This window comes from Manis javanica, chromosome 11 (genome assembly GCF_040802235.1).
Source record: "Manis javanica isolate MJ-LG chromosome 11, MJ_LKY, whole genome shotgun sequence".
Classification (NCBI taxonomy): Eukaryota; Metazoa; Chordata; class Mammalia; order Pholidota; family Manidae; genus Manis; species Manis javanica.
The window spans coordinates 22,288,453-22,311,298 of record NC_133166.1 but is presented as its reverse complement, the minus strand read 5'-3'; the positions used below and the strand labels follow the sequence as shown (position 1 = coordinate 22,311,298).

Genomic DNA, 22,846 nt, shown 5'->3' with positions numbered 1-22,846 from the left:
AAACATCCCTGTTACTAAATATATCGACTTCCCAAGAGAGGATGAGGGTGCTGACAGGGAGCCTGTGGCCCCCGCCCTGAAGGCCACAATCTCGTGGCTCAGACAAGCTGGAGAGCTCAGAGCAGCCAGCAAGACTGCTGTGTAAGTCCCCAGGGCTGCTCTGGCTGTCCTAGGGGCTGGGGCAGAGCAGGTGGGAGGCCAGCATGGAAGGGGGCGATGCCTCATCCTCCCAGCCAAAGCTACCAAGCCCAAGTGGGCTGATTTGCATATTACTTTGCATTCATTTGCATGCCACTTTCTGGAGGGGGTCCACATTCGTCAGCTACTGGCTGCCTTTCCCCTACTTCCAGGGTATTTGTTCATTGAATATCCAATTCTCAAGCAAGGAGAAGCCCCTCAACAGGCCCTGCTGGGGGCACTGGGAGAGACCAAGAAATTGCAAATTTACCGTGACACCCACATGTCAAGGCTGCTGGGAACACATCGACTACATAAAGTGCCTCCTACAGTCTAACTTAAGTTCCATCACTCCTCCTATTCCATCTCTGCCCAGTCCTTCTCTCACCCTTGCACTTCAGGCTTAGACCACTTTGAACTCCTTAGAATTCTCACATTAATAAAACCATGCTTGTTTTCCCTTCAGGGCCTTCGCACATGACATTCCCTCTTCATAGAGCTGTCAGTACTGCTTGGAGAAGTGACTCTCCCTTTCAAGGCCAGTCCCAAGAGCCCCTCCTTTTAAATGCCTTCCCTGACCCTGGCAAAAGTAGGGAAGAAGATGGGCTTCTTCCCATGTGGCCACTGGTTCTATGTTGGTTGCCATGTTTGGCTGGGCAGCAACCCAAAGAATGGCTGCTGAATGGATGAACGGATGAACAAATGAACCCCTATCCCACTCCCCTGTCTCTCTCAGCCCCTCCAGACTCCCCTCCCTGGGGACTTCACTCACCTGAAGGAGGGGCAGGGATGGAGAATGCCTCTGCCTCCAACTCCCCAGCCTGTCCTGAGAGACTCCCTCCCCATGCCCACAACCCACTCATGAAGTCTGGAGATTCCACAGCACCTCTGTGCTAGTAGAAAGTTCTTCCCGTTGTCTATCCTCACTCCTTTTTCTAGCCATGCCTGCTTCTTTATCATTATTTTTGGAGAGCAGCCAGGGACTGCCCCATCCCAGTTTTACCATTTGTAGTTAGAATAAAGGCTACTTATCTCTCCCCATTCTCTGCCCAGGATGTGTTCATACTACTCCTGAACCATTATGGCCTAGTTTGTACCTGTTCAGCAGGAAGGACAGTGACACTGAATGGAAAAAGATCACAAGGCAAGATGGGTAGCCTGGTGTAGTCAGGCCCTGCACAGGAGTCCAGGACAGATTTAATTACTACAAGGGAAGAGCTACCTAAGAGGGAAGGGATGAGTCCCCTGTCCCTGGGGGTATGTAAACAAGGCTGGCTAGAAGGTGCAGACAAGCTGCAGAGAGGAGTAAAGTAACTGCTAAAGATAGCCCAGTCGCTCTTCATGTCCTCTTCCACTTGGAGGCTGCACTGAGCCCAGGTGCCCAGTCCTGGGCTGAGAAGCACAAGGAGGTAGCTCCTGCCTTTGAGGAACTCCTTGGCTGACTGGGTAAGGAGCTCACCCACAGGAAACATCACAAGGCAGAGCCGTGTCAGCACCATTCTTGATGCCATACCATCAGGGAGAGACATCTCAGGGTGGGTCATGGGGTTAGAAGGAGGTGTAACCAAGGCATCTTCCTAGGGAGGGCTTCTTATTCAAAAGCCTTTAGCCAGCATCCTAGTCCTATGAGAAAAAGTACAAGCCCCTTAGCCTGGCATCTGAGGCCCTGTGAAAATCTGGTCTTCTCTTCCTCTTCTTGTTCCTGTCAACCCAAACACTTTCTTTTCCTTGATGCCACAGTCTCACACTTACCCACCTTTACATGCTGTTTCCTCTTCTCTGCCCCGCCTGGGCAAGTCCTGACCATCCTTAAGGATACATTTCAAATGTCTCTTCCTCTCAACCCCTTGGTGTTCTCAGGGCCCCCACATTTCCTGGGGCTTCTCTCTGCACAGCACTGTTCACACTGCGGGCCTCTAGCTTTCCACCTCTGCTTCTGTTGTCAGACTAGGCACTCCAAGAGCAGGGTCTAGGTCAGTGTCCTCTCTGTGGCCCAAGTAGCTGGCCCAGTGGACACCCAGCAGGCATTGGGGAGTGTCTGTGGGGTGAATGAATGAGTAAACAAATGGATGAATGCAGGAATGAAAGCGTGCTGAGTGAGTAGACTGCACAGGCTCAACAGCAGAAGCCCGGGAGGTGTGGGCCTGACCTGACAGCAGCATGGCCGGGGGCGAGACTCCCAGTCCATTAAGGCTGAAGGGGGTACTGCAGGGAGCTCTACCTCCCCTATTTGGCTAGATCCCAGCCAAGCCATCAATAGTCCCTGGGGACAGGAGGATAGAGTGGGAAGCAGAAAGAGTGGCAGGAGCTGTTTGGTAGCAGGGGCAACTGGGGGGTGCAGGGAGCATACAGATGATTAACCCTCACCTGGCTGACCCAGCTCAGGCAACTGAGAGGCCTCCTGCGGGGCCTGAAGGAGACTGAGGTTCAGGCCTGATGAAGAGCTTTAGCTTCAGTCTTGCAGCCAGAGGAGGGTGAGAAAGCCACAGCCTCGGTTTCCCTGTCTGGGGAGAGGCAGCTCCCTATCTTCAACCCTCTGCACTCTGGCTAGAAACCCTGCAGGGATCTCTCCTGCTTTCTCCCTGACATCCTAACCCTCTGAGGTCCTGCCAGTGTATCCCCCACCCTATTCCAAGTCTGAGCCACCTCAAGCTCCTTTCCCCATCCTCTTTCCCAAGACCTCCATCCTCTCCCTTCTGAAAGCCCTGGTCTCATCTACCTCTTGGTCCACTTGGCCCCAAACCTCATTGATGCCCTTATTGGCCTGGCCTGTATACTGGCCTCCTAACCCCATCTCTCTCCTCCAGTTCAGCCATGACAGTGTCACTAAGGCAGTTTTCAAAAATTCAAATCTGATTCTGTCCCTTTACTGCACAAAATCTTCCTCGACTCCCCAGGGTCCTCAGGATAAAGGCCAAGTGGACTGGGGTTCAAAGTCCTGCAGGATGTGGCTCCTGCCTACCCCTCCAGCCTCCTCACTTTTCCAGGGACAGGCCTGGTCCCAGCCTAGGACCTTTGCTTATACTGTTCCCGTCCTAACACCCACCTGTTGATCCTGATCTTTACTGCTTAATTATTTTCAAGCTATTTTATATCCAAGAAGCTTAGGAGGTCCCAGAGGGCAGAACCATTATTGCCTATTTGTTTTTTTTTCTTTTCTTTATTTTTTATTTTGATATTGTTAATGTACAATTACTTGAACAACATTATGGTTACTAGACTCCCCCTATTATCAAGTCCCCCCCACATACCCCATTACAGTCACTGTCATTATTGCCTATTTCTTTTCTCCATCTCCCCACAGGGTGTAGAACGAATTGTCCTGGGTTCACAGAGGTGGTCACACATTCAGCCACCCCCGCCCTGCCCAGTGGGCTACACAGTCCCAGCTGTGTCCTTAACTAGCAGGGGAAGGAAACTGCCACCCACACATACTCAGATGAACACACACATATAGACACACACACACACATGTACACCATCCATACAAGGATCAGTATACACACTCAGGCACACAGCACCCACACCGGATCATGATCATGTGCACACACACCAGAACACTTACGCTAACACAAACAGACACAGCCACACATATACACACTGCAACACTGATATTCACACACTAACAGATGTACAAACTTGGACTCAAACATGCTCAATATTGAGTCACTCTATTTTGTAGACATATTAACACACATGCCAACATACAATCTCAACTCACACACACCTACAAGTAACAACTTGCACTCAGACATGTACAGATATACTCGTAGTCACACAGTTCATCCCAGAACTCTACAGGCCTCTCTACACCCCACGTGTCCCTTTGCACCTCACACATGTACACACATTTACACACATGCATATACCTTCCCATAGATCTGCACCTCTACTGACGTGGAGATGCATATATCACTTGCCTGCCACCTTGGCAGCCTTCAACCATTGGAGAGGCACCTCCAGAGAGCCCCCTCCACTCACGTGCACATGAGGCTGGCACACAGGGGCCTCATTCTGCCCAGCCCATGGCTCTCTCTGGGACAGGTACTTCGGGGTAAAGTTGCCTAAACTGGAGGCTTTGAATCCCAATCCCAGTTCCATGAAGGACAGCTGCCCCAGACCCTCTTCTGCTCCAGGTCCACTTATTCATATTGGTGCTCTCTCTCTCTCCCCTTCCCTCACCCCCTTCCCTCTCTCACACACACCAGTGGTCTCAGACACCATCCCTCTCCTGGGTCCTGAACCAGTCTATCTCAGCCCCCAGAGCTCCTTGGAACTCCCTGCAGACCTCCCCAACCCCCAGCCCCTGAAAGGATGATTCAGGTTCATTGCCAACCCCTCCCCCAGCTACCAGCTCCTTCTATGGGACCCCAGCCCCATCAACCCCTTAGGTTGATGCCAAGTAGTCCCACCCTGCAAAAGCTCCCCAGGCTACAGTCCAGCAACCAGGAACCCCGGAGCAGGATGGATCCTCCCACGTGGCTCAGCTCCATGCCAACCCTAGCTCTTCGGAGGGACTCCCAGAACCCTGTCCACAGCACCTCTTGCAGCTGCCCACCAGGACCCCAGCCCCACAATAGTACTCACGGCTCAGCCGGTCGCGCTGCCGGGTACTGCTGGCTCCTGCAGAGGATGGAGTGGCCGCATGCCTGCCCCATCGCTCCTCATCATCTGCTTCCGAGCCAGACTAAGGTGGCACCTCACCCTCTCCACCCTGCCCGGGGTTCCAGGCAGGGTGCCTGGCCCACCAGGCACAGGGACCAAGAACAGCAGCCTGTCCCCAACTCAGTCTGGACTCAACACCCCAGTGCAGCCCCGCTGCTGCCCCAGCTGCTCCCACCTCTCCTGCTGTCACTGCCTCTGCCGCTAGGCTGGCTCAGGGAGGAGGCTGGAGCAGGTCTGATAATGCAGAAGAGGGAGGGAGGAGGGCGGAGGAACAGAGAGGCCCAGACAGAGAGGGAGAGGAGGAGGGAGGGGTAGAGGGAGACTGGCTGGGAGAGAAGAAAAGACTCACAGAGGGAGACACTAAGAGAGAAACAGAGATAGGAAGGGGGAGAGAAACACATGAAGGAGAGGAGAGAGGGATCAGAGGCCCAGAGATCAAGATGGAAATACAAAGAGATCAGAGAGGCATAGAGAAACACACACGCACAGAGGAACAAAGACAGAAAAGAAAAGAAAAAAGCAGAGATGGAAATAAAGAGAGAGGAGTAGCTGACAGAGGAGCCCAGAGAGAGGTGTGAGGATAAGGGATTTGCCATGTTCAGGGGCCAGGATGGGAGCTGGGAAGAGCAGGTGGGTGGGCCTCAAGACCATCTGCTACCCCATCACAGAGGCCCTCAGAGTCTCTCAAAAACCGAAGGACCAGGGCTCCTTGCAGAACTAGCTTCTCTGGGCTCCCTTACTGGGTGTGTATCATGTCCTAGAATGCATCCCCTGCAGGGAGTTGGGCATATATATAGGCAGTTTTGCTGATTGTTTTGTACTCAGAGCCTTGTCACAGAGTCTACCTCTTGGTGGCTCTGCTTTGCTGGGACACTGCAGGAGCTCGGTGCTGAAGCATGGACTTCTCCTAGAAGATGTAGTGCTCCCAGGCCACAGCCTGCCCAGATGGCCTGCACTGTCCATGGGCTACCGGCATGGGGGAAGGCGTGCTGCACCTCTGCCCTATCCCCAGAGAGGTCTCCTAAGGAGGAAACTGTAACCCAATTGAAGAAGGCATTTTGGGTAATGGGACAGACAGGGAGTTGTCTAAGCAGGGCTCCTGATAATGTAGAAAAAGCTCCACGCCTTGAGGCAGGAGATGGGGGTTTGAGACCTGACTCCTCCACTGACTTATTCATTCATTCAAAAAAACCTACCAGTGCCCAACCTCATCAGACATGACTCAGATTGTTCCCTGCCTTGGAGAAGCACCCAGGCAAGGGATGGGATGGGGTGGGTGGAACTTGCAGTGTGACAAAGGGAAACAGTGTTGTGGTATCCAGAGAAGGTCCCTGACCCAAAGGTTGGTGAGCATTTCAGCAAGAAAGGATATCAGCTGGGTCTTTAAAGGCAAGGAGAGAAGCCCAGTAGAAGGGGGTGTATTCCAGTTTAGAGGAACTGCATGTAACCCTCACCATTAACCCTACCTCTCTGAGCTGTGGGAGGGAAACCCCATAGCACACACCGGGCTCCAGGCAGAAAAGCTAATGAGACTGAGTGGAAATCTGACTCCTGCTAGAGTGTGGGGGTGCACAGTGGTAGGGGAATGGACAGGAATGACCAGGCTTGTGTGGAAGGCAAGTCTAGGCGGATAGTACAGAAAGCTGCAATTGTCTCATGGCTTCGAAAGTGTGAGGAAAGAAAATGTGAGGGAGCCTTTGCTTCCCAGTGTGGTGCCAGAAGGTAGAATTTTAGATCTCTGGAAGCTCTGGGAAAACTGTTTTCCCAGTCTGACCCATCCCTGAGACCTCATTGCTCCAGGCCTGCCAGTGGGAAGACATGTTGTGGGCTCAGAAAGCTAAGGCCCTGGACCACGTCTAGTCTTGGCCTCTCACGGCTCCCTTTCACACCCTGAGGAGCCCAGCAGTCAGAAGCTAAGTCAGAGGAGTTCAAAGGAAGGCACCTCCAGGGCATGCAGGGGCAGGTGGGTTGAGGCCCTCACACTCTGGAAAGGCTGGGGGAGGCCTCAGCCTCAGAAATCTGCCTGGGGATATACTCAAGCAAATCAGGTGGCAGGGAGGGTCTCTTCTCCATCTCACTGCCACACCAGACTCCACAGTGGCTCCAGAAGCTAGGAGTCTGCAGGAATGAGGTGTAAGATCCAGGGCTACTGGGTACTCCAGGGCTTAGAGCCACGTAGGCAGAATTTCAAATCTGGCTCTGCCGTGTGCTCTGGGCAAGTTATTTAAGCTCTCTTAACTTTAGTGTAGTTTTCTCATTTGAAAGATGGGCTCACAAATTCCAAGTTCAAAGAGTTATGAGGTTTGGGGATGTTTGTGAAATTCCCAGTAAATAGCGTGCTCCTTCCCTCTCCCCCAGGAGAGGTTGCAGTGATGGGGTGATGGCTTAACAGCCCCAAATATTGGGGTAGGGTCTCCTGCAAGGCAGTGCTGGTAAGGGACAGCTGCAGAAAGGGGAGAGGACGGGAGGCTGTCTAGGCCTGCTCTTCCCTCTTCCACCTCGACCCTGCCTGAAAGACCAGGAACCTAAAGCCCTATGCAGTAATGTGAAGCTCCGCCCCACTGCGCCCTGCCTCTGAGGCCCCAGCCATCTCCAGGGTGCTTGCCAGTTCACAGGCCCTGGCTGCTGCTCCTGGTCGGTCAACACTTTATTTTTCTTCTGCTTGGGGAGCTGGAGGGAGGTGGGAGGAAGCAGGATGCTCCTAGGAGGTGGGTAGCTGCCCAAAGCAATGGGAGGACGCAGCCTCTGGTATCCAGCCTCCATCCCTCGGCCACCGCCTCACGAGGACTGCAGGCTCCAGCTAACTCCTCATTGCCAAGGAGGCTTCTACTCAGCACCCTCCCCCACTTCCAGGGAAGGCTGATCCCTCTCCCACCTCCCAGACGGCCCCCTCCTCTGTCTCGCTCACTGGATCATCCTAGCTTTGCCCCCACCCCCACCCCCATGTGGGTACCAGACCCTGTCTCTCCTCATTCTTCACACCATCCCGAGCATGACTGCGGCTGCCCAGCCCTCTCTGGAGCCCCAGATGTCCAGTACAGGCTGCCTCCTGAACATCTCATCTACAAACATCCCATAGGCTCCTTTCACTCAAACATTCTATATCCAACACATCTTTTGTCTCTATTAAAGGTATCAGCAAACTTCTAATCCTGTCGAGAAACTTTGAAGACAGTGACCTCCTCCCCGTCTTCCTGTCAATTCTCCCTCTAATTCTCACCTCCATCCCAAGTCCCAGCTGACTTCCCCTTCCCCTAGTCATTCTCCAGCTTCCTGCTCCAATCCAGCCTTTCTATTCCACCTCCACTCGGCCCCAAGCACCAGTTTTCTAAGACATCTAGATGGTCACATAAAACCCTCGCATGGCTCCTCAGGATGAAGGCCACACTCCTCTGCCTGGCATGTGAGGCCTTTCATGACTGAAGCTGGCTGACCTCTCCATCCTTGGCCCCGGATGGAGCAGGGTCCGGTCCCTAAGCACATGCCAGTCCTTCCCTCCTCCTTGACTTGAAGAAGTCTGGTTTTTTCCTTCCTGGACTGACTTCCCTCTCCTCTTCCTGTTCACTGCCCATCCCATATCACAGCCCATCTTTCCTGGTCCAGTTCAGCACATACCCTGCCCTCACCCACAGGAATAAGGTTGGGGTGGGTGGAGGCAGTCACTGTATTCTGGGCTGAGCAGCCTTTGGTGATGTCTCCTTTCCCTAACTTGCCATCTGTCCCATCGCCTCACTCCCTGCTCAGGTTCATCTCATTTCATCTATCAGATCATGATTTCCTCAAGGACAGGCCAAAGTCCTATTCAGCTCAGCCCCAGTCCCCTTTGGGAAGCCTCACCAGGTAGAGGGAGAAATGCTGAGTAAAGCATGAAGGAAGGAGACACAGGTGAGTGTGGAAATGAGACGGCGCACTTCAGAGGTCAGTCCAGGATCTCATCAGAGCAAGCCCTCAGTAAGAGGCTGCAACAGGATGTGGGGACACAGTGATATTGGGGGGCACTCACTGACTTGCTTTGTGAGAATCCTCCCAAACCCACCCAGGGCCAGACTGAGGCTGCAGAGTATGAAACAACCCTCAGCTCTCCACAGAAATGCTGGTAATTAGTGGAACATGTATTTCATGGAGTGTTGGCCTGAAAAACCCTGGGTAACTCCCTCTGGCTGGGGGCCAGAATGGGCCCCCATCTGGGTCTTGGTGACAGGAGCCTGAGGCGGGGAGGGAGCAGGCAGCTCAGGGAGCCAGCCCACCATGCTGCCTCCTCCTCAGCCAGGAAGTTGCCACTTGTGGCTCCAAATGCAATGGGTAGAGGAGCACCTGGTCCTTGGCAAGGGCCTGCCATGGTTCCCTGCACTCCCACAGACCCCATCCCACGGGGGTGACAAGGCCTTTGCTGACAAAAGAGCAGAAGGTCACCACAGCCTCCCAACAGCTCTAAGGCAGAACAGCTTCAGCACTTCTAGAAGGTCGCTTTGGGGACCCAGAACCAATGATTGAGGCATTGTGGGCCTGCTTCCAGTTCCAGGATCAGTTAGAGATCCCATGAGGGAAGGGGTGACCCCACGTGGGGGGTAGTGAGCTCCCCACTCCTGGTGGGAAGGGGGATGAAGTGGTGGGACAGATGGCAAGTTCAGGGAGGTGATAGGAAGCCGAAGCTCAGCCCCTCGGCTCAGAACCCAGTGACCCTCCCTGCCTCCTGCCCTGTGGCTGGGGTTCAGGGGGTGAACTGGCCCATGGAGGACAGGCAGAGAAAAGGGAGAGAGCGAAGTCAGCCTGGGATGTGGCTGCACCAGACACTTGGAAGTCTCTGCCGCTTAAGGCTGAGATCATCTCCCAGGACAGGAATCAGATGGTGTAAGATGCTAGAGCCAGTTGGAGCCCGATCCCTTATTACACAGGTGAGAGTGCAGGAATGTGCCCAGGTCACACAGCGGGTAAAAGGCAGGGCTTGCCCAGGACGGGGCACTCCTGGCCACTGCCCCAGCAGACTACCTCCCCCTCTTTGCCACCTTCCATGCTGCTTCCTCCTCCTCGCCAACCCCAGCTGAGGGCTGGGAGAGAAGGCTGTGGATATGGCTTGTGACCCTTGGAAGGCAATCCTGAGAAGGTGGAACTGCACCAAGGATAGGTCAGAGCAGAAGTTGCCCCTGCAGCTTCATACTCTGGGGAAGGTCTTACTTTCCCTGGGGCCCTGGCCCCAGCTCCTTCACCGAAACCCCCTCCGACCCAGCATGCAGGATCCTCCTTGCCAGGAGGCCCTGAGCCACCCACTCATCCCTAATCTACCTCTTCCCCTTAACTTCCTGCACCTGAGTGGGGGCAGAAGAGGCCGTGCCTCCGTGGGATAAAGGCAGCTGCTATATTTGAATGATTACATAAGCCAGGAGAGGCAGCTGCACCCGAGACTCCACCAAGGTTGGGAGATGAGCTGAGACAGGGCTGGGAGGCAAGATCTTCTCCCTCCATCCTGGGGCTCCAGCCTAGGCTTAGATCTGACTCCACAAGGATGTGGATTGAGAGCTGGTTTCTGCCCTGCTGGACTGCAAGGGAGGTCTTCTCTAGGAAAGCTTTGTTCCCTCTCCATCTACTTAGAAAAATAACCTCCTGGCTTCCAGAAACCCTAAGGTCAGACCTAGACAAGCCCCAGACGTTCCCTATGAACTCTCTGCAGAAGGAAAGACAACTGAAAATTGTCACTGATTTAAGAGTGCCTGTGGGAAGGGCACCTGGCATGAAGCCTTGGCTTGCCTGCACCATCTGGGAAGGCCCTGTGTGCCTTCCCTGCTATACACCATTAGTCACCTGATGTTGGCACGTTCCTGCCACTATTTCTTCACCTATAAAATGAGAAAAGTATCCTCCTCACAGAATTTGTTAAAAAGATTGAGATGACACATGGAAAGCCTTTGCTCAGTAGGTGGTGGGAGCTTCCTAATAGTTTACCAGCATTATCATTTGCATTATTATTATGCCAAAACTAAGGACTGGAAACCTTAGTTGCCAAAACTAGAAACCTTCTGGGTGGTTGGACCACAGGATGGACTGACCCCTCTGCCCCATAAGCCGCTGACCTGGGTGGAAGGTGGGAAAGCAGAGGAGAGAACTGAGGTCTGGGAGTCAGGAGTCCTGGCCAGACTTGCTGTGTGACCCTAGGCAAGCTCTGGCCTCTCTGGCCCGGGCTAGGGAGTCCCATTTAGACTGTAAAATGAATCCCAAGGGTCCCCAGCTCTACAGCTCATGTCTGCCAGATTTCCCCCCACTGGGGTTAGTGCCTTGTGGCACGGGACACTGCAGGTAAGCAGAGACGGCCGGGCTGCAGGTGTTCCGGGGTTGGTCTGAGCTGGAGGTGGGTATGGCGACTGCTGCTGGGCACCAGCACAAGACCCACCTCCTCAGGGCCTCTTGGCAGCTCCTTCTAGGGGGCTATGGAGCACCCCTCAGGAGGAAGGCTGTGCCCACCCAGGCTGTGTTGCCATGACGCTAGTCTCCATGGTACCAGGCACACAGCCCTCCCCTCACCCTGGAGGAGGGACTGAGTGACAGCAGCTGAGGTTGCTCTGACCCCCAGATCCCCTCAGCCTGTCCCTCTGTCTCCATCACCCTGTGAGGTCCCATCCTGAGCCCTTAGGAGGGAGGGTAAGGAGGAAGGACAGTTTCCACCTCAGCAGGTCAAGAGTGATGAAGAGGACTTGGGGAGTGACTGAGGCAGAGGGAGACATAGATGAGTGCAAAGAAGTGGTAAAGAGAGGAATAGGGAGAGTCGGGAGACAGCTGGAGGGGAAGGTGGGTGGTGGAAGGAGGAGGACACACTGTAGTCAGAGGGGGACATGCCTCCCAGGCTGACAAGCAGTGGGAGGCCCCGTCCAGCCCATTGCTCTGGTCTCACTGTTCTGAGGTGGGTGGTTGTGGGAGGACAGAGTGGAGGAGGAGGTGGAACAGAAGGGAGGGGGCAGCTTTCCTAGAGAGCTTGGTTGTGGAGGCGTTCATACACGTGCTGTGTATGTGTGTGTAGGCTGAGATGTGCAGGCACATGTGTGTGGGGCATGAGTGTGTGGCATGTGTGTGCCTGTGCCACTGTGTCTCCAGGGTGATAAATACAACAGTAGGCGCTGTAACCAGGGCAGAGAAAGTGAGGAAATTTCCACAGGCTGAAAGGTGTAGGAGAGGGGATATGCTCAGCTGGACTGACTTGGGCTGATTAGGGAACCCTCACCTCACAGCTCTTTTCTGGGCCAGTCCCTAGTTGGGTGCAAGGGACCTGGGCACAAACATATACACCCTAAGTGCACACAGGACAGCAGGATGGAAGAACAATCCAGCAGAACTTCCTGAAGGTGTCACATTGGAGGAGAGGTTAGGAGGTTCATGCCATCTGTGCAGACATTTCCCAGATCAGTCACGTAGCTCACAGCACTGGCTAAAGGAATAGGAATTATCCCTTTTTCTGGTGGGGAAAGACCCCAGTGAGCCCATCTGACTGCTTTGTGGTCATATTTAAGAGGCAGGGAATAGAGATAAAGACTCCAACACCAGTAGACCCTGGGGTGCCCCTGGGGTACAAAGCTCCAACCGTAGCAGGCTGCCCACCGCAGGGTCACGTCGCCTTATCACAGACTCATGCCATTCCCTCTCCTGGAGATCCTTCCCTCTCAACTCCACCTGCAGAAATACACTTCTGTTTCTCGCCTCACCTCCTCTGTGATCAATACTCCCCACCAGAAGGGCTCCCTCCTTCCTGCACCCCATTTACTCATCTGCTTCTGCTCAGTGTTCAGTAAAGCTCTGGAAACAGTAGGTGTTCAAGAAATGCTTGCTGAAGTAAAATAATATCTAACAGTCTTGGCAAGGACTGGATGCCACATCTCTCCAAATGTATTTTGGAAGGGGATTAGCAAGGGACAGTGCTAGTACTTACTTCACACTTATTAGTTCATTTAATCCTCCCATTAATAGGTACTATTAATATCTCCAAAGTAGATGGAAACACCAAGAACCAGAGACCTCAGGAACTCAGCCAAAGCTCCACAGCTCACAGATGGGAGCATCAGCACTTGCTTCACTGGCATGCACACCCACACTTTTCCCAAACAGTTAACTGTGGGCAGGGGGCTTGGGAGCCACCAGAGCACGGGGTGAGCCAGGAAGGGCTGCAGCTCCAGGGGCCCAACCAGTCGCTCAGCTCAGGGGGAGGGGTGAGCAGGTGGGGCCTCCTACCCTCCCCCACCCCACTGATTTCCAGCAGAATCTTCAGAGGACCAGAGGACCTCCATGGCTGCTGAAGGCTTTGCAAGGTGGGCAGCCAGGAGGTGGGAGAGACAGACATCCCAGACCTTCCTCCTCACTAGCCGCCTCAGCGTCCTCTCCATCCAGTGCCCTCCCTACCCAGACTCTGACTTACTACAGCCTTCTCCCCGAGGACTCCGTGTCCCCCTGGATTAGGCCCGACTTGCACTGACCTCGAAGCCCTGTCTTCCTCCCCTAACTCTTCAGCCCACTCTCACCCCAACTTGCGCCCCTCCCCACCATGTGCCCCTGGCAAGGCTTCCAGTCTTCAAGGCTAGCTGGTGGGGTGGGGGTGGGGGTTTTACCTCCTCCAGGAAGCTTCCTCCCTCTCTCCAAGAGCTGCTCCCCACCCCCACAAACCCAACCTCGAATATGTGAACAGACCATCCAGGGTCCCGTTTCTCGGAATTCTTGTAACAAAGACCAACAGAGTCCCTTGCCCTAATCCACCCAACACTGTTGTCATGGCCGTAACTCGTTAAGGTTGAGGCCCTGAAGGATCCTGTTGGGATGTCATCCATAATCCCAAGGGAAAACATTTTAAGCTGTAACTAACTCCTGACAGTTCAGTCCACTTCCCCAGGGGACAAGTGGGACCACTTATAAGTAGAGAGGTTAGAGGTGGAATCAGGAGGGGAGTGGAGGAAGGAGAACTCCCAAAGTGAGGCAGCAGGAGTGGACTTCAGCCCTGATTCAGGAGAGCTGTGTGACCCTGGGCAAGTGGCCTTCCTTCCTCTGCTAGGAGATAGTACAGAGAACACAGGCACTTACCCATGGTGAGTACTTGGTAAAGGGCTATTCCCTCCTCCTGGTTCCTAGAGCCCTGAAGTCCATGTCTCTGCACTGTGCTGCCTTCCAGAGTGTCACCAGCTTGGAGTCAAGGGCAGGGCCAGATCCCATCCCACACTCCAATAGAGCAAGGCGTGGGGCAAGATTGCCATGCTGGGACCCACCTGAACCTTTTCTGGGATCAGCAATGTTGAACTGTCTGTGGCCGCCCCCTGGTGGCCTGATGCTGTCACTGCAGCCAGTCCCTGAGCCTAGGAGTGACACTCCTCTCCCTCTCTCCCTGCTCAGGGCTAGCTAGCTAGTCAGTCCAAGATCAGATTCAGGGAAAAATTCCAGCCCCAGGGCCTTGTCCTGGCTACGGGTGGAATGCTTAGACATTTGATCTGTCAGCTTGGCCTAGAGTAGCCCACTCAGGGTAGTACAAGAGTGGGAGACTCAAAGGGCTTAGCCTGTGAAAGCAGCCAGGGAACCCATTCTGGTCTGGTGTCCACCTCCCTTTCCGGACAGACAGAAACATGGAACCTGGAGTCCAGATCTCCAAGACCACCCCCCCAGCACCCAAGCCTCCCCACTAAGCCAGAGCACAGGAGTCAGAGGTCATGTGATCCATCTCCTCCTGCGTCGCCCAACCCCACCGGCTGAGGCTGAAGCTGGGAGGTCAGCCTGTTCTGCACCCTGGAGAGAGGCCTTTGATGAGGCTCTAGGCAGAGGCAGGAATGTGCTATCTGGCACCTTCCCAGGGAGTCCCAAGTCAATCTCTGAACAGTTCGTTATCTCCCCCACTTGCCAGGGCTTTGTCTTCTTGGAGGAGACAGCTAAGCGATGCCCAGCGAGGGCAGCTTCCTGGTGCAAGGCAGGGCCCACCTCTGGAGGTGTGTGCACAGGCACCAAGGGTGACCCTTCTTCCTAATTTAATACAGCTCCTGTGACTCTGTGACCTTGTCAAGTCTCAGAGCGGCTGCTCTTGGCAAGCCAGGGAGAGGGGCTCAGTCCAGCTGGGGTCTGTCCTGGCCAGGATCCGGACCAGCATCCCCCATCCTGGCTGCAGAGGAACACAACGGGCGGTGTGGAGCCAGGCCAGGGCTCAGCCTGGGGCAGGCTAGAGTAGCTGAACAGCCCAGGGCCTGGCTCAGGGCACTGGGCACCCTGAACTCCCTCCCCTCCTACTCTGGGACACCCAAAACCCCCAACCAATCATAGGCCTTGGCACTATGGGATAAAATATACAGTATATTTATATTATCAAAAGGCCCCAAAGTGGGGATGGGGCACTGGGCAGCCCAGGCCCTCCCAGTCAGCCCAGATCGGAAGGGGGGCTAAAGTCCCCCAGGTCCAGCTTTGGGCCCTGTAGAAACTTACCCAAGAGCTCCCTCCCCATCCCAGCTGAGTGTTCATTTAGAGCATCCACTTTTTGCAGTTCTGGAGTTTGTGGCAAGGGGCTGGGCTCCCTTCCAGCAGGAGCCCAGGGCCTCGGGCCTCTGACAGGAGTGGTCCTCCAGAGTTCCTGAGCGATGCCCATCTCCCTGAGCCCTCAAACTCAGGGCGAGTGATCCTGCAGGGGAGTGGGCCAGGAGGGCTGAGCATCGGGACAGAGCAGGTGAGGGGATCCTCCTCAGGCTGACCCTGCTACCCCCCCATTCCCCAGCCAGGGAATCCCATGCTGCAGGCAGGATGTTGGGGTGCGGCTTCCTCACGCGCCCTCTGCTGGCTCACACCAGGCCCTCAGGGCATGAGGGTGTCTGAACAGGAAGGCTTCATGGTGGCAGAGTCCCAGAGCCAGGGGCTGGCTCCTGTGCTCAGACGTTACGGAGGAGCTGTGGGAAGGCACAGAAGCCCAGATTCCGTAAGCACTTTGTGAAAGCTCACAGGGGCCAGAAGCCCTGCGAAGTTTCTGCAGCCACTCTCCACTGCTGGCCTGGGAGTATGCAAGCAGTGGGGTCCCCAGGGCCAGCAAGAGGGGGCTCCTGTGAGCTACGTGAACCAAAGGGGCATGTGGGGACCCCTACCAGGGACAGAGGGAGGGGGCTAAAGGGCAATCAGAAGAAGCAGAGAGGTGAGTCAGGGAGAAGGCAGGCCCCAGCCAGGTCCCCAAGCCCCTGCCCCCAGGGGTGGAAAGCCACTCACAGAAAGGGGGTCTGCGGTGAAGGCAGCCACACTCCGGCGCATTTCATTCTCACTGCCCCGTAGGGGGATCAACGACACACTGCCCAGCCGGACCTCAGGCACTGCCCGGGACACGCGTGAGGGCTCCGAGGGCCACACCAGGCCATCATGCTGGGGAGCAGGGGAGAGGAGGGGTGCTGGGGCCTGGGCGCCCAGACACTCAGCTCCGGATCCACCCACCCTTCCCAGAAATGCTCCAGCTCTGATCTGAGGTGACACCCTCAGCTTTGATCCCAGCCTGTATGAGAAGCAGCTGTTAAGAGAACATGACTATATTCCCAGCAAAACCCAGCCAACTATGTTACTCAACAACTCCCATCTCCAGGTCCACAAACAAATTGCTCCAGGAATGCAGCACCAAGAGAATAGTTGTAGAGGAACATGTCTGTGCCTCTTCACCAGGAACCAAGAAAACCACAGAAACCACCCTGTTTCCCTTTAGGCCTTGACTAAACAGGAGGCTCAGGGCTAAAAGAACTCGGCCTAGAGCCCTGGTACACTTTTGTCTCTACTCATGCAATTCTGAGATGTCATATAAAATCCTTTTATAAGTCCAACCTACCCTTCTGGCCCTGACCTGACTCAAAGTCCTCCCTAGCCTGTCCCCGCCTGGCCCACAGCAGCTGCCATCTCACTGGCCTCCTCACCTCCGGGCTTGGCCCTTCGACGATCCTCCCCTGCACATCACATCCAGAAAGAACACTCTCAGACTCAAACCTGCACACCACTCTCTTGCTTAAAACTCCCTTAAGCTTACTAGCTCAAATTCAGCTTCCTTAGCATAGCCTTCAAGGCTCTTTGTGATATGGCTCCTGATTCCCTTGCCAGTGCCAACTTCTGGCACTCCTGGCCTCACCCCATCAGACAACCTGTAGTTCTCTTGCCATGCCTTTGCATAAACTGTTCCCTCTGCCTAGAAGCTACACTCCCAGCCTTTACTTGGTGAATGCTCCCTTGTCCCCAGAGACTCACCTCCCACGGTCCCCTCTCCCTGCTGCCTTCCCCACCTACCACCTCCACCAGGTAAGGTCACTGGGCTTCCCTCTGTCACCACACACTGACCACACTGGGCTCTGACAGGCCACTTGATCTGTCTTCCTTTCCACATGGTGAGTGCCTAAAGGCAGGGGTCTGCCCCATCTGTCTCTAGCATGCCTGGCTCAGGGCTGGACCAGAGTGGGCTCTAGAAAGGGTTGACTGAGTGAATGAACAAATGAACAAATTAAAAGCAACTCAAAGTCTCCTTGAAGCAACTGGTGGCCTAACTAGTGAAGAAGCACACATACCCTTTTCCCATAATGGAGGCCTCCTGGGACCCCACCCTCCACCCCACACTCTGCACCTGGTACCTGCACAAAGAGGAAGGTAGCAAACCACTCCCGCAGCTCCATTTGTGTCTCACAGCAGAGGTACCTGCAGGCCAGGGCACAGGTCTGGATGCTGCCAAGGGCCCAGCTGAGCAGGGAACACCCTGCCCGTTTCCCCAGCCCAGGTTCTTGGGGCAGGCACAGATCTGAGCAGTGAGGGGACCCAATCAATGGGGCTGTGCTACCATCTCTTCTTGGCCTGGGGTCTGCAGACAGGACCCTCACTCACCACTGCTGCTTCTCGTGTTTCTCTGTCTCGTGCACCACCGTGAGGCCCCAGCTGCAGAGGAGGGCACATGGGATCACTTGACAGCCCACAGGGGCCTCATAGCCCATGTGCCCAGGACAGAGTACAGAAGCCTGGGTCAGAGTTCAGGGCCTTCTCATAAGCACAGCACATCCTGGCTGCTGCCTCCTCCTCTCACAGTCCCTACCCACCCCATTCACGGCCTGCCCTAACCTCCAAGAGACAATGAGGTACATAGCAGATAAGAGGAGAAAGTCCAAAAACCAAGTCTGGTGACTGCATTAATAACAGCAATAGTGGCTATGCATCACTTCTCAACTTTTAAAAACCTACAACCATCAAACAGGTATTATCATTTCCCCCCATTCTATAGATGTTAGAAGCGAGGCACAGAAAGGTCCCAAAGATATCAGTGACAGGATTTCAGTCTGGCCCAGTGGTTCTCAAACATGAGCAAGCACCAGAGTCCCCTAGATGGCCTGCAACAGCACAGACTGCTGGCCCCCCACACAGGATCCATGATTCAGCACATCTGGGGTGGTACCTGAGAATCTGGGTCCCTAACGTGTCCAGGCAATGCTGACGCTGCTGGTCTGGGAGACCACACCTTCAGAGCCATTCTACCAACCCCTGTCAAGTTCAAAGCCCCTGGCTGTGCCTCCCCTGTCAGTTCTGAGCCCCCTGCACACCCCAGCCACAGACCTATCTCCTCAGTCCCGGCTCACCAGGTGGGCGGCCGGAGTTTCTTCTTCACTCCCAGGTAGACTTTGAGACTCTTGACGGGCCACTCCTTCTCAGGCCGGTGACTCTGGAGGTGAAGGGAAAGGTGGAGGGGGAGGGTGCTTCGGTCAGCCAGGGTGGGCTTTGGGGCAGTTCTTCCAACTGGGTAGCACCCTCCTCCCTCTTTCCAGCCCCCTTTGCATCCCAGAACAGGGAACCTCCTCCAGGAAGGCTGCCTGATAAAGCCCTCCCTGTTAGCAACCCAGCCCGACTAAGCCCCCCAGGCCTCTCTCCCTGAAGCAGCAACAGACAGTCAACCCTCAGTCCCCAAGGTCATTCCAGTGGGACTTCACAGCAGTGGTTCCCTGTCCTGCTAAACTGACTTCTAGCATCAGCTGAACTAGATCATCTGCAAAGGCTGCAGTCTGCAGGCTGCCCTCTGGCACCAAACTGAACAAGCATGTGTGACTGGAGAGCCTGCCTGCCTGTGTCTGTCTGTCTCAGGTTATTTGTTCCTCACCACCCCCCCCTCCAAACGGAGGCTCCAGGGTTGACCGTGTGAACAGAAGGCTTGTGGAGGCAGCAGTCACTAGCTTTTTGGTTCCACGAGGGAAGGCTAATGACTCAAGCTGAAGCAAAATGGCTGATTGGTAGACCAAAGAACTTCCCAATGGTCTAGGTCAGGAAGCGAGAGACCAATGTTCTGCAGTGAGGGTCAGGGGCACCAGATCACTGATGTGCTCACTTCTCACCCCTGCCTCAGCATATGGGTCTGGGCTTGGAAGGAGCAGGCTGGCTCGGAGGCAGGCAGGGAGAAGCAATGACCTCCAAGGAGAAGCTGGTTGGAGGTCAAGCTAACGAGCCTTCCTCCTGCTCTGGGAGCCACTTGCTTGAAGCCCTGCGCCCCCCACCCGACACTCCTGCGCTAGCAGTGGCGCCAGGATGGACAGCAGGGGAAGGGGACTCACTTACAACCAAAACTGGGGGTCAAAGATTGAGCCATTTTGACCATGTTCCCCACTGTTGTGCCCAGCTACCCCCAGGCATGGCTCCTCAGCAGGAACAGAGGGGACTAGGAGGGAGGTGGAGAGGCTCAGGAATGGGTGAACTCTCTGAGGCTGAAAACAGATGTACTGCCTAGGGACTAGTGGAATCTTCCAACCTAGTTTAAGAAGGGCTTCCTAAGGACCTTTCATCCTGCTTCCCATATGGGGGGACCCTGGTTCCCCATAATGACCCCTTAAGGCCCCAGTGGGACAGCCCTATGTCTCCTACACATAGTGCCTGACCTGACAAGGGTCATGTACGCAACAGGGCCTAGAACACACTGGCCTGCTGGCAGGGAGGAAGCCGGGCAGCGGGAAGGGAAACCGGGCTGTAGATAGGGGAGAAACAGGTGTGGAGAGAATACAACAAGGAAGAAACCTTTGGGCAAGCAGGAAAGAAGCAAGGCTGAGAGCACTGAAGAAATCAGATTGCAGGTTAGAAGAAACGAGGTAACAGGAATGGAAAGGCTGGGACAGAGGCTGTAAAGAAATTGGCTGCAGGCATGGGAAACACCAGGCTGTGGGCATGGCAGAAGAAAGGGTGTGGGGGCAAGTGGGCTGCAGGTACAGAAGGCATCAGGCTGAGGGAGTGGAAAGCAGGCTACAAGCTTAGGAGTCAGGCTGCGGGTACAAGGGGATGAGGACTAGATGCAAGGGGCAAAGTAAATCAAGAGTGGAGGGCACAGGCCTTTGGGTGTGACAGGAACGATGGTTCCAGTCAAAGCACGAGAGAACTGTGGGAGATGAGAAATTCAAACCAGGCTGTGGCACCATGAGAATCTGAAAACACAATCCTCAGGCCTCTGCTTCCTTGGCTTCCGGAGTATGTGGTATACATGGCGTATGTGGGACATGAACATGGCCAAGACAGGAAAGGTTGGGGGGCTTGCCAGCGGGGAGAGGGGAGTGTCAGTTAATGTAAGCTTTGGTTCCCAAGGACTTTGTTCCTAAGCAAACACTTCATGCTCCCAGCATTTCTGAAGTGTGAGATCACTAGCAGAGAATGAAGTTCACCCCTTGATACTCAAAGATCTCTGCTGAAACCAAGATCTTTCTAGAATGTGCCTCAAGGTCTTTCACAATGGGAGACCCCAGAATGAGGCTTGGGTGTTCTCAATCCTTAGTTGCCAGGGCATGTCCCAATTTCAAATACTCTGTCCTGTTGCTCCATAAACCAGTGAATACCAGAATGACCAAAACCTTGGTAGCCAAAACAGTTTACTGAGACTTCTGTCATGCCAGAGGTGCCGGCTGCCCCTGGGGAAGAGCACAATGTGTCTCTGGACTAGTCAGCCCCTCACTGCTGAGTGCCTGATTCCTGTACTTCAAGGAATAAAAAGCTGCAGCTTTGATACTAACAAATCTAGGTTTGAATCCCAGTCTACCACCTAGAGATGGCCTTGGGCATATCACCTGAAGCCTGTTTTCTCACCTGTGAAATGAGGATAATACCCTTCCTCACTGGACAGCGAGGTTACATGTCCCACTATTTGATGGGCTGGGCACCAAGCCTGGCTCAGTAACAGTAAATGCTAGATCTTTTTCCTTTGTCTAGCTCTCCTGCTTTCTCTCCATGCTAAGGGATCAGCAGCTGCTTTCCCACGTGCCTCAGCCATCCTCCTTCCCCTCTGCCCACTCTGATGGTCTTGTTCTGCTCCAAGTGGCTAAGTGCTCCTAGAGGGAGGGGTCAGGGAAATAACATCTCACAGCCAAGGTGGACTGACAAGAGGGGTGGATAGAAGAGGAGGCATTTCTTACAAGAGTCAGGAGGAGTCCATGCTGCATTAATAGAGGTATAATGTGCCAAGAGAGGGAGGTGAGGGTGCTGTTCTATCTACTCTGCTCCCTCCACGGCAGCTAGGCCTATCCAGATATCCTAAGGAGATGTAAGAAAGCAGGAAGGGCTAGAGTCACAGGTGGGGGAAGCTGTGGGAGCTCAGACTAGACTCCTTGGCTTGGAAACATGTTTCTGCTACCCATCTTTGCAGGGCATGTATGCTCTGTGGCCTCTGAAGCTTAGTTGGGACACAGGCACATCAAAGAAGGCAGATTCTCAGTGGAACCTGAGCAAGGGTCTTCTCCCAGACAGCCCCAAAGAAGGGGTAGACGAGCTCCACTCTCTCAGAGGTGTGCAAACGAGGTCTGGCTACCAGCCAAGGCAGCAGAGAGGGCACTCCCACCACAGGTTGGGAATATACCCATAAGCCTTTGTAGTCCCACCCTGGCATTTTAAGATCAGAGCAGTAGCAAGGGCATTCTGATAGTCCTGGAACTCTCTCCAGGGTTGGAAAGAGGGTGGCTTCAGGGGTTTCAGGAGATGAGGGTCACAGCTCTAATTCAAACCTATGGGCCTCTATTACTGACTCCACAGCCTCCACACTGAGTCCTTTGGAAAATTCTAGAGCATCACACTGATAAGGAACCCTACCTTAGGGACAGGGCTCTGAGACAGGGCTAGGGACGAACGTCAGGAGCCTAGGCCACAAGCCCCAGAATGAGAGCCAATACTAACTGGTGACCTTGGCAAGCAGAGACCATGCCTGTAGATAGCCAGGAGCTCTGACTGTGTTCCCACACTCCCACCAGGCTCGATTGGCTCCCAGGTGGTGTAAGGCAGCTGGCAGTTGGTCCACAACTACTCACGGTCTCAGGGGCCCCACTCCACGACCTCTGGCTCTGTTTGATAGAGGATCAGGGTTACAGAAGGAGGAGGCCCCGGTCCAGAGCCAGGACAGTGTGTGGTGGGATGTGGCATGCATGTGCAAAGCTGTTGTGGGAGACTGCCAGGCCACAGTCTGGTCTGGGAGGATACCTGGCATGTAGACAGTGAGCATGTCAGAGGCCAGGAGCAAATATGACCTGTGAAGTGACAAGACATGCATGGGCCACAACTTGGGGCTGTCACCAAGTAGCATATGCTTACGGGTCCCATGACAAGGCACAGGGACAAGTGAGACAGCATGTGCCTGATGTAACAGCATCCACGCACCAGGGCCTAGTGGAGCTATAGGGAACAAGAGAGTCGTGACCTCGGGCCACAGGAGGAGGGTCCCTGAGAGTCTATAGCTCTCCCCTGCCATTGTGCTGCTGCCCCGAGACCCCACAATGGAAATGCTCCCACTGGAGACCGAGGGGAATGTTTGTGCATGAGTGTCTGAGCACGCCTGGGTGGAAGGGCCCATCACAAGGCAGGACCCAGAGGGACCACTGACCCGGATCTCCTTGTAGAGTCGCAGGCAACTGCTGTTGAGAATGAAGTAGCGATCATGGAAGCCGCCTGAGGGCAGGCCCAGGCCCAGGAGGCTGCGGTCCTCACGGAACTTCATCATGCCGTGCTTGGTGTCACCCACATGGCTGACTGGAGGAGGACTGGAGTGGGCATGGGATGCACC

The 22,846-nt window shown here is 54.6% G+C and overlaps 2 protein-coding genes across 7 annotated transcripts in view; both read right to left on the bottom strand.

The window, feature by feature from the left end:
• The window catches only part of PDE2A (phosphodiesterase 2A), an 87,448-nt gene extending 82,375 nt beyond the window's left edge, over window positions 1–5,073 (bottom strand). Inside the window, exon 1 of one of the 2 annotated variants that reach the window (XM_073216034.1) lies at window positions 4,765–5,073. In XM_073216034.1, coding sequence (XP_073072135.1) covers window positions 4,765–4,835 — 71 coding nt within the window. In that variant the 5' untranslated portion in view covers window positions 4,836–5,073. The remainder of the gene's footprint in view (window positions 1–4,764) is intronic. The other variant, XM_073216037.1, reaches the window with a different exon arrangement.
• A 10,055-nt stretch (window positions 5,074–15,128) lies between these two features.
• The window catches only part of ARAP1 (ArfGAP with RhoGAP domain, ankyrin repeat and PH domain 1), a 61,554-nt gene continuing 53,836 nt past the window's right edge, over window positions 15,129–22,846 (bottom strand). For 3 of the 5 annotated variants that reach the window (XM_037026253.2, XM_037026250.2, XM_037026255.2), the window contains 7 exons: window positions 22,667–22,812; window positions 22,098–22,130; window positions 18,414–18,496; window positions 17,671–17,721; window positions 17,424–17,487; window positions 16,036–16,185; window positions 15,129–15,725 (listed from right to left, as the gene is read on the bottom strand). In XM_037026253.2, the coding sequence (XP_036882148.2) occupies window positions 15,708–15,725; window positions 16,036–16,185; window positions 17,424–17,487; window positions 17,671–17,721; window positions 18,414–18,496; window positions 22,098–22,130; window positions 22,667–22,812 (545 nt within the window). In that variant the 3' untranslated portion in view covers window positions 15,129–15,707. Of the gene's footprint in view, window positions 15,726–16,035; window positions 16,186–16,840; window positions 17,272–17,423; window positions 17,488–17,670; window positions 17,722–18,413; window positions 18,497–22,097; window positions 22,131–22,666; window positions 22,813–22,846 lie in introns of those variants that run through there. The other 2 variants (XM_037026254.2, XM_037026251.2) reach the window with 2 other exon arrangements.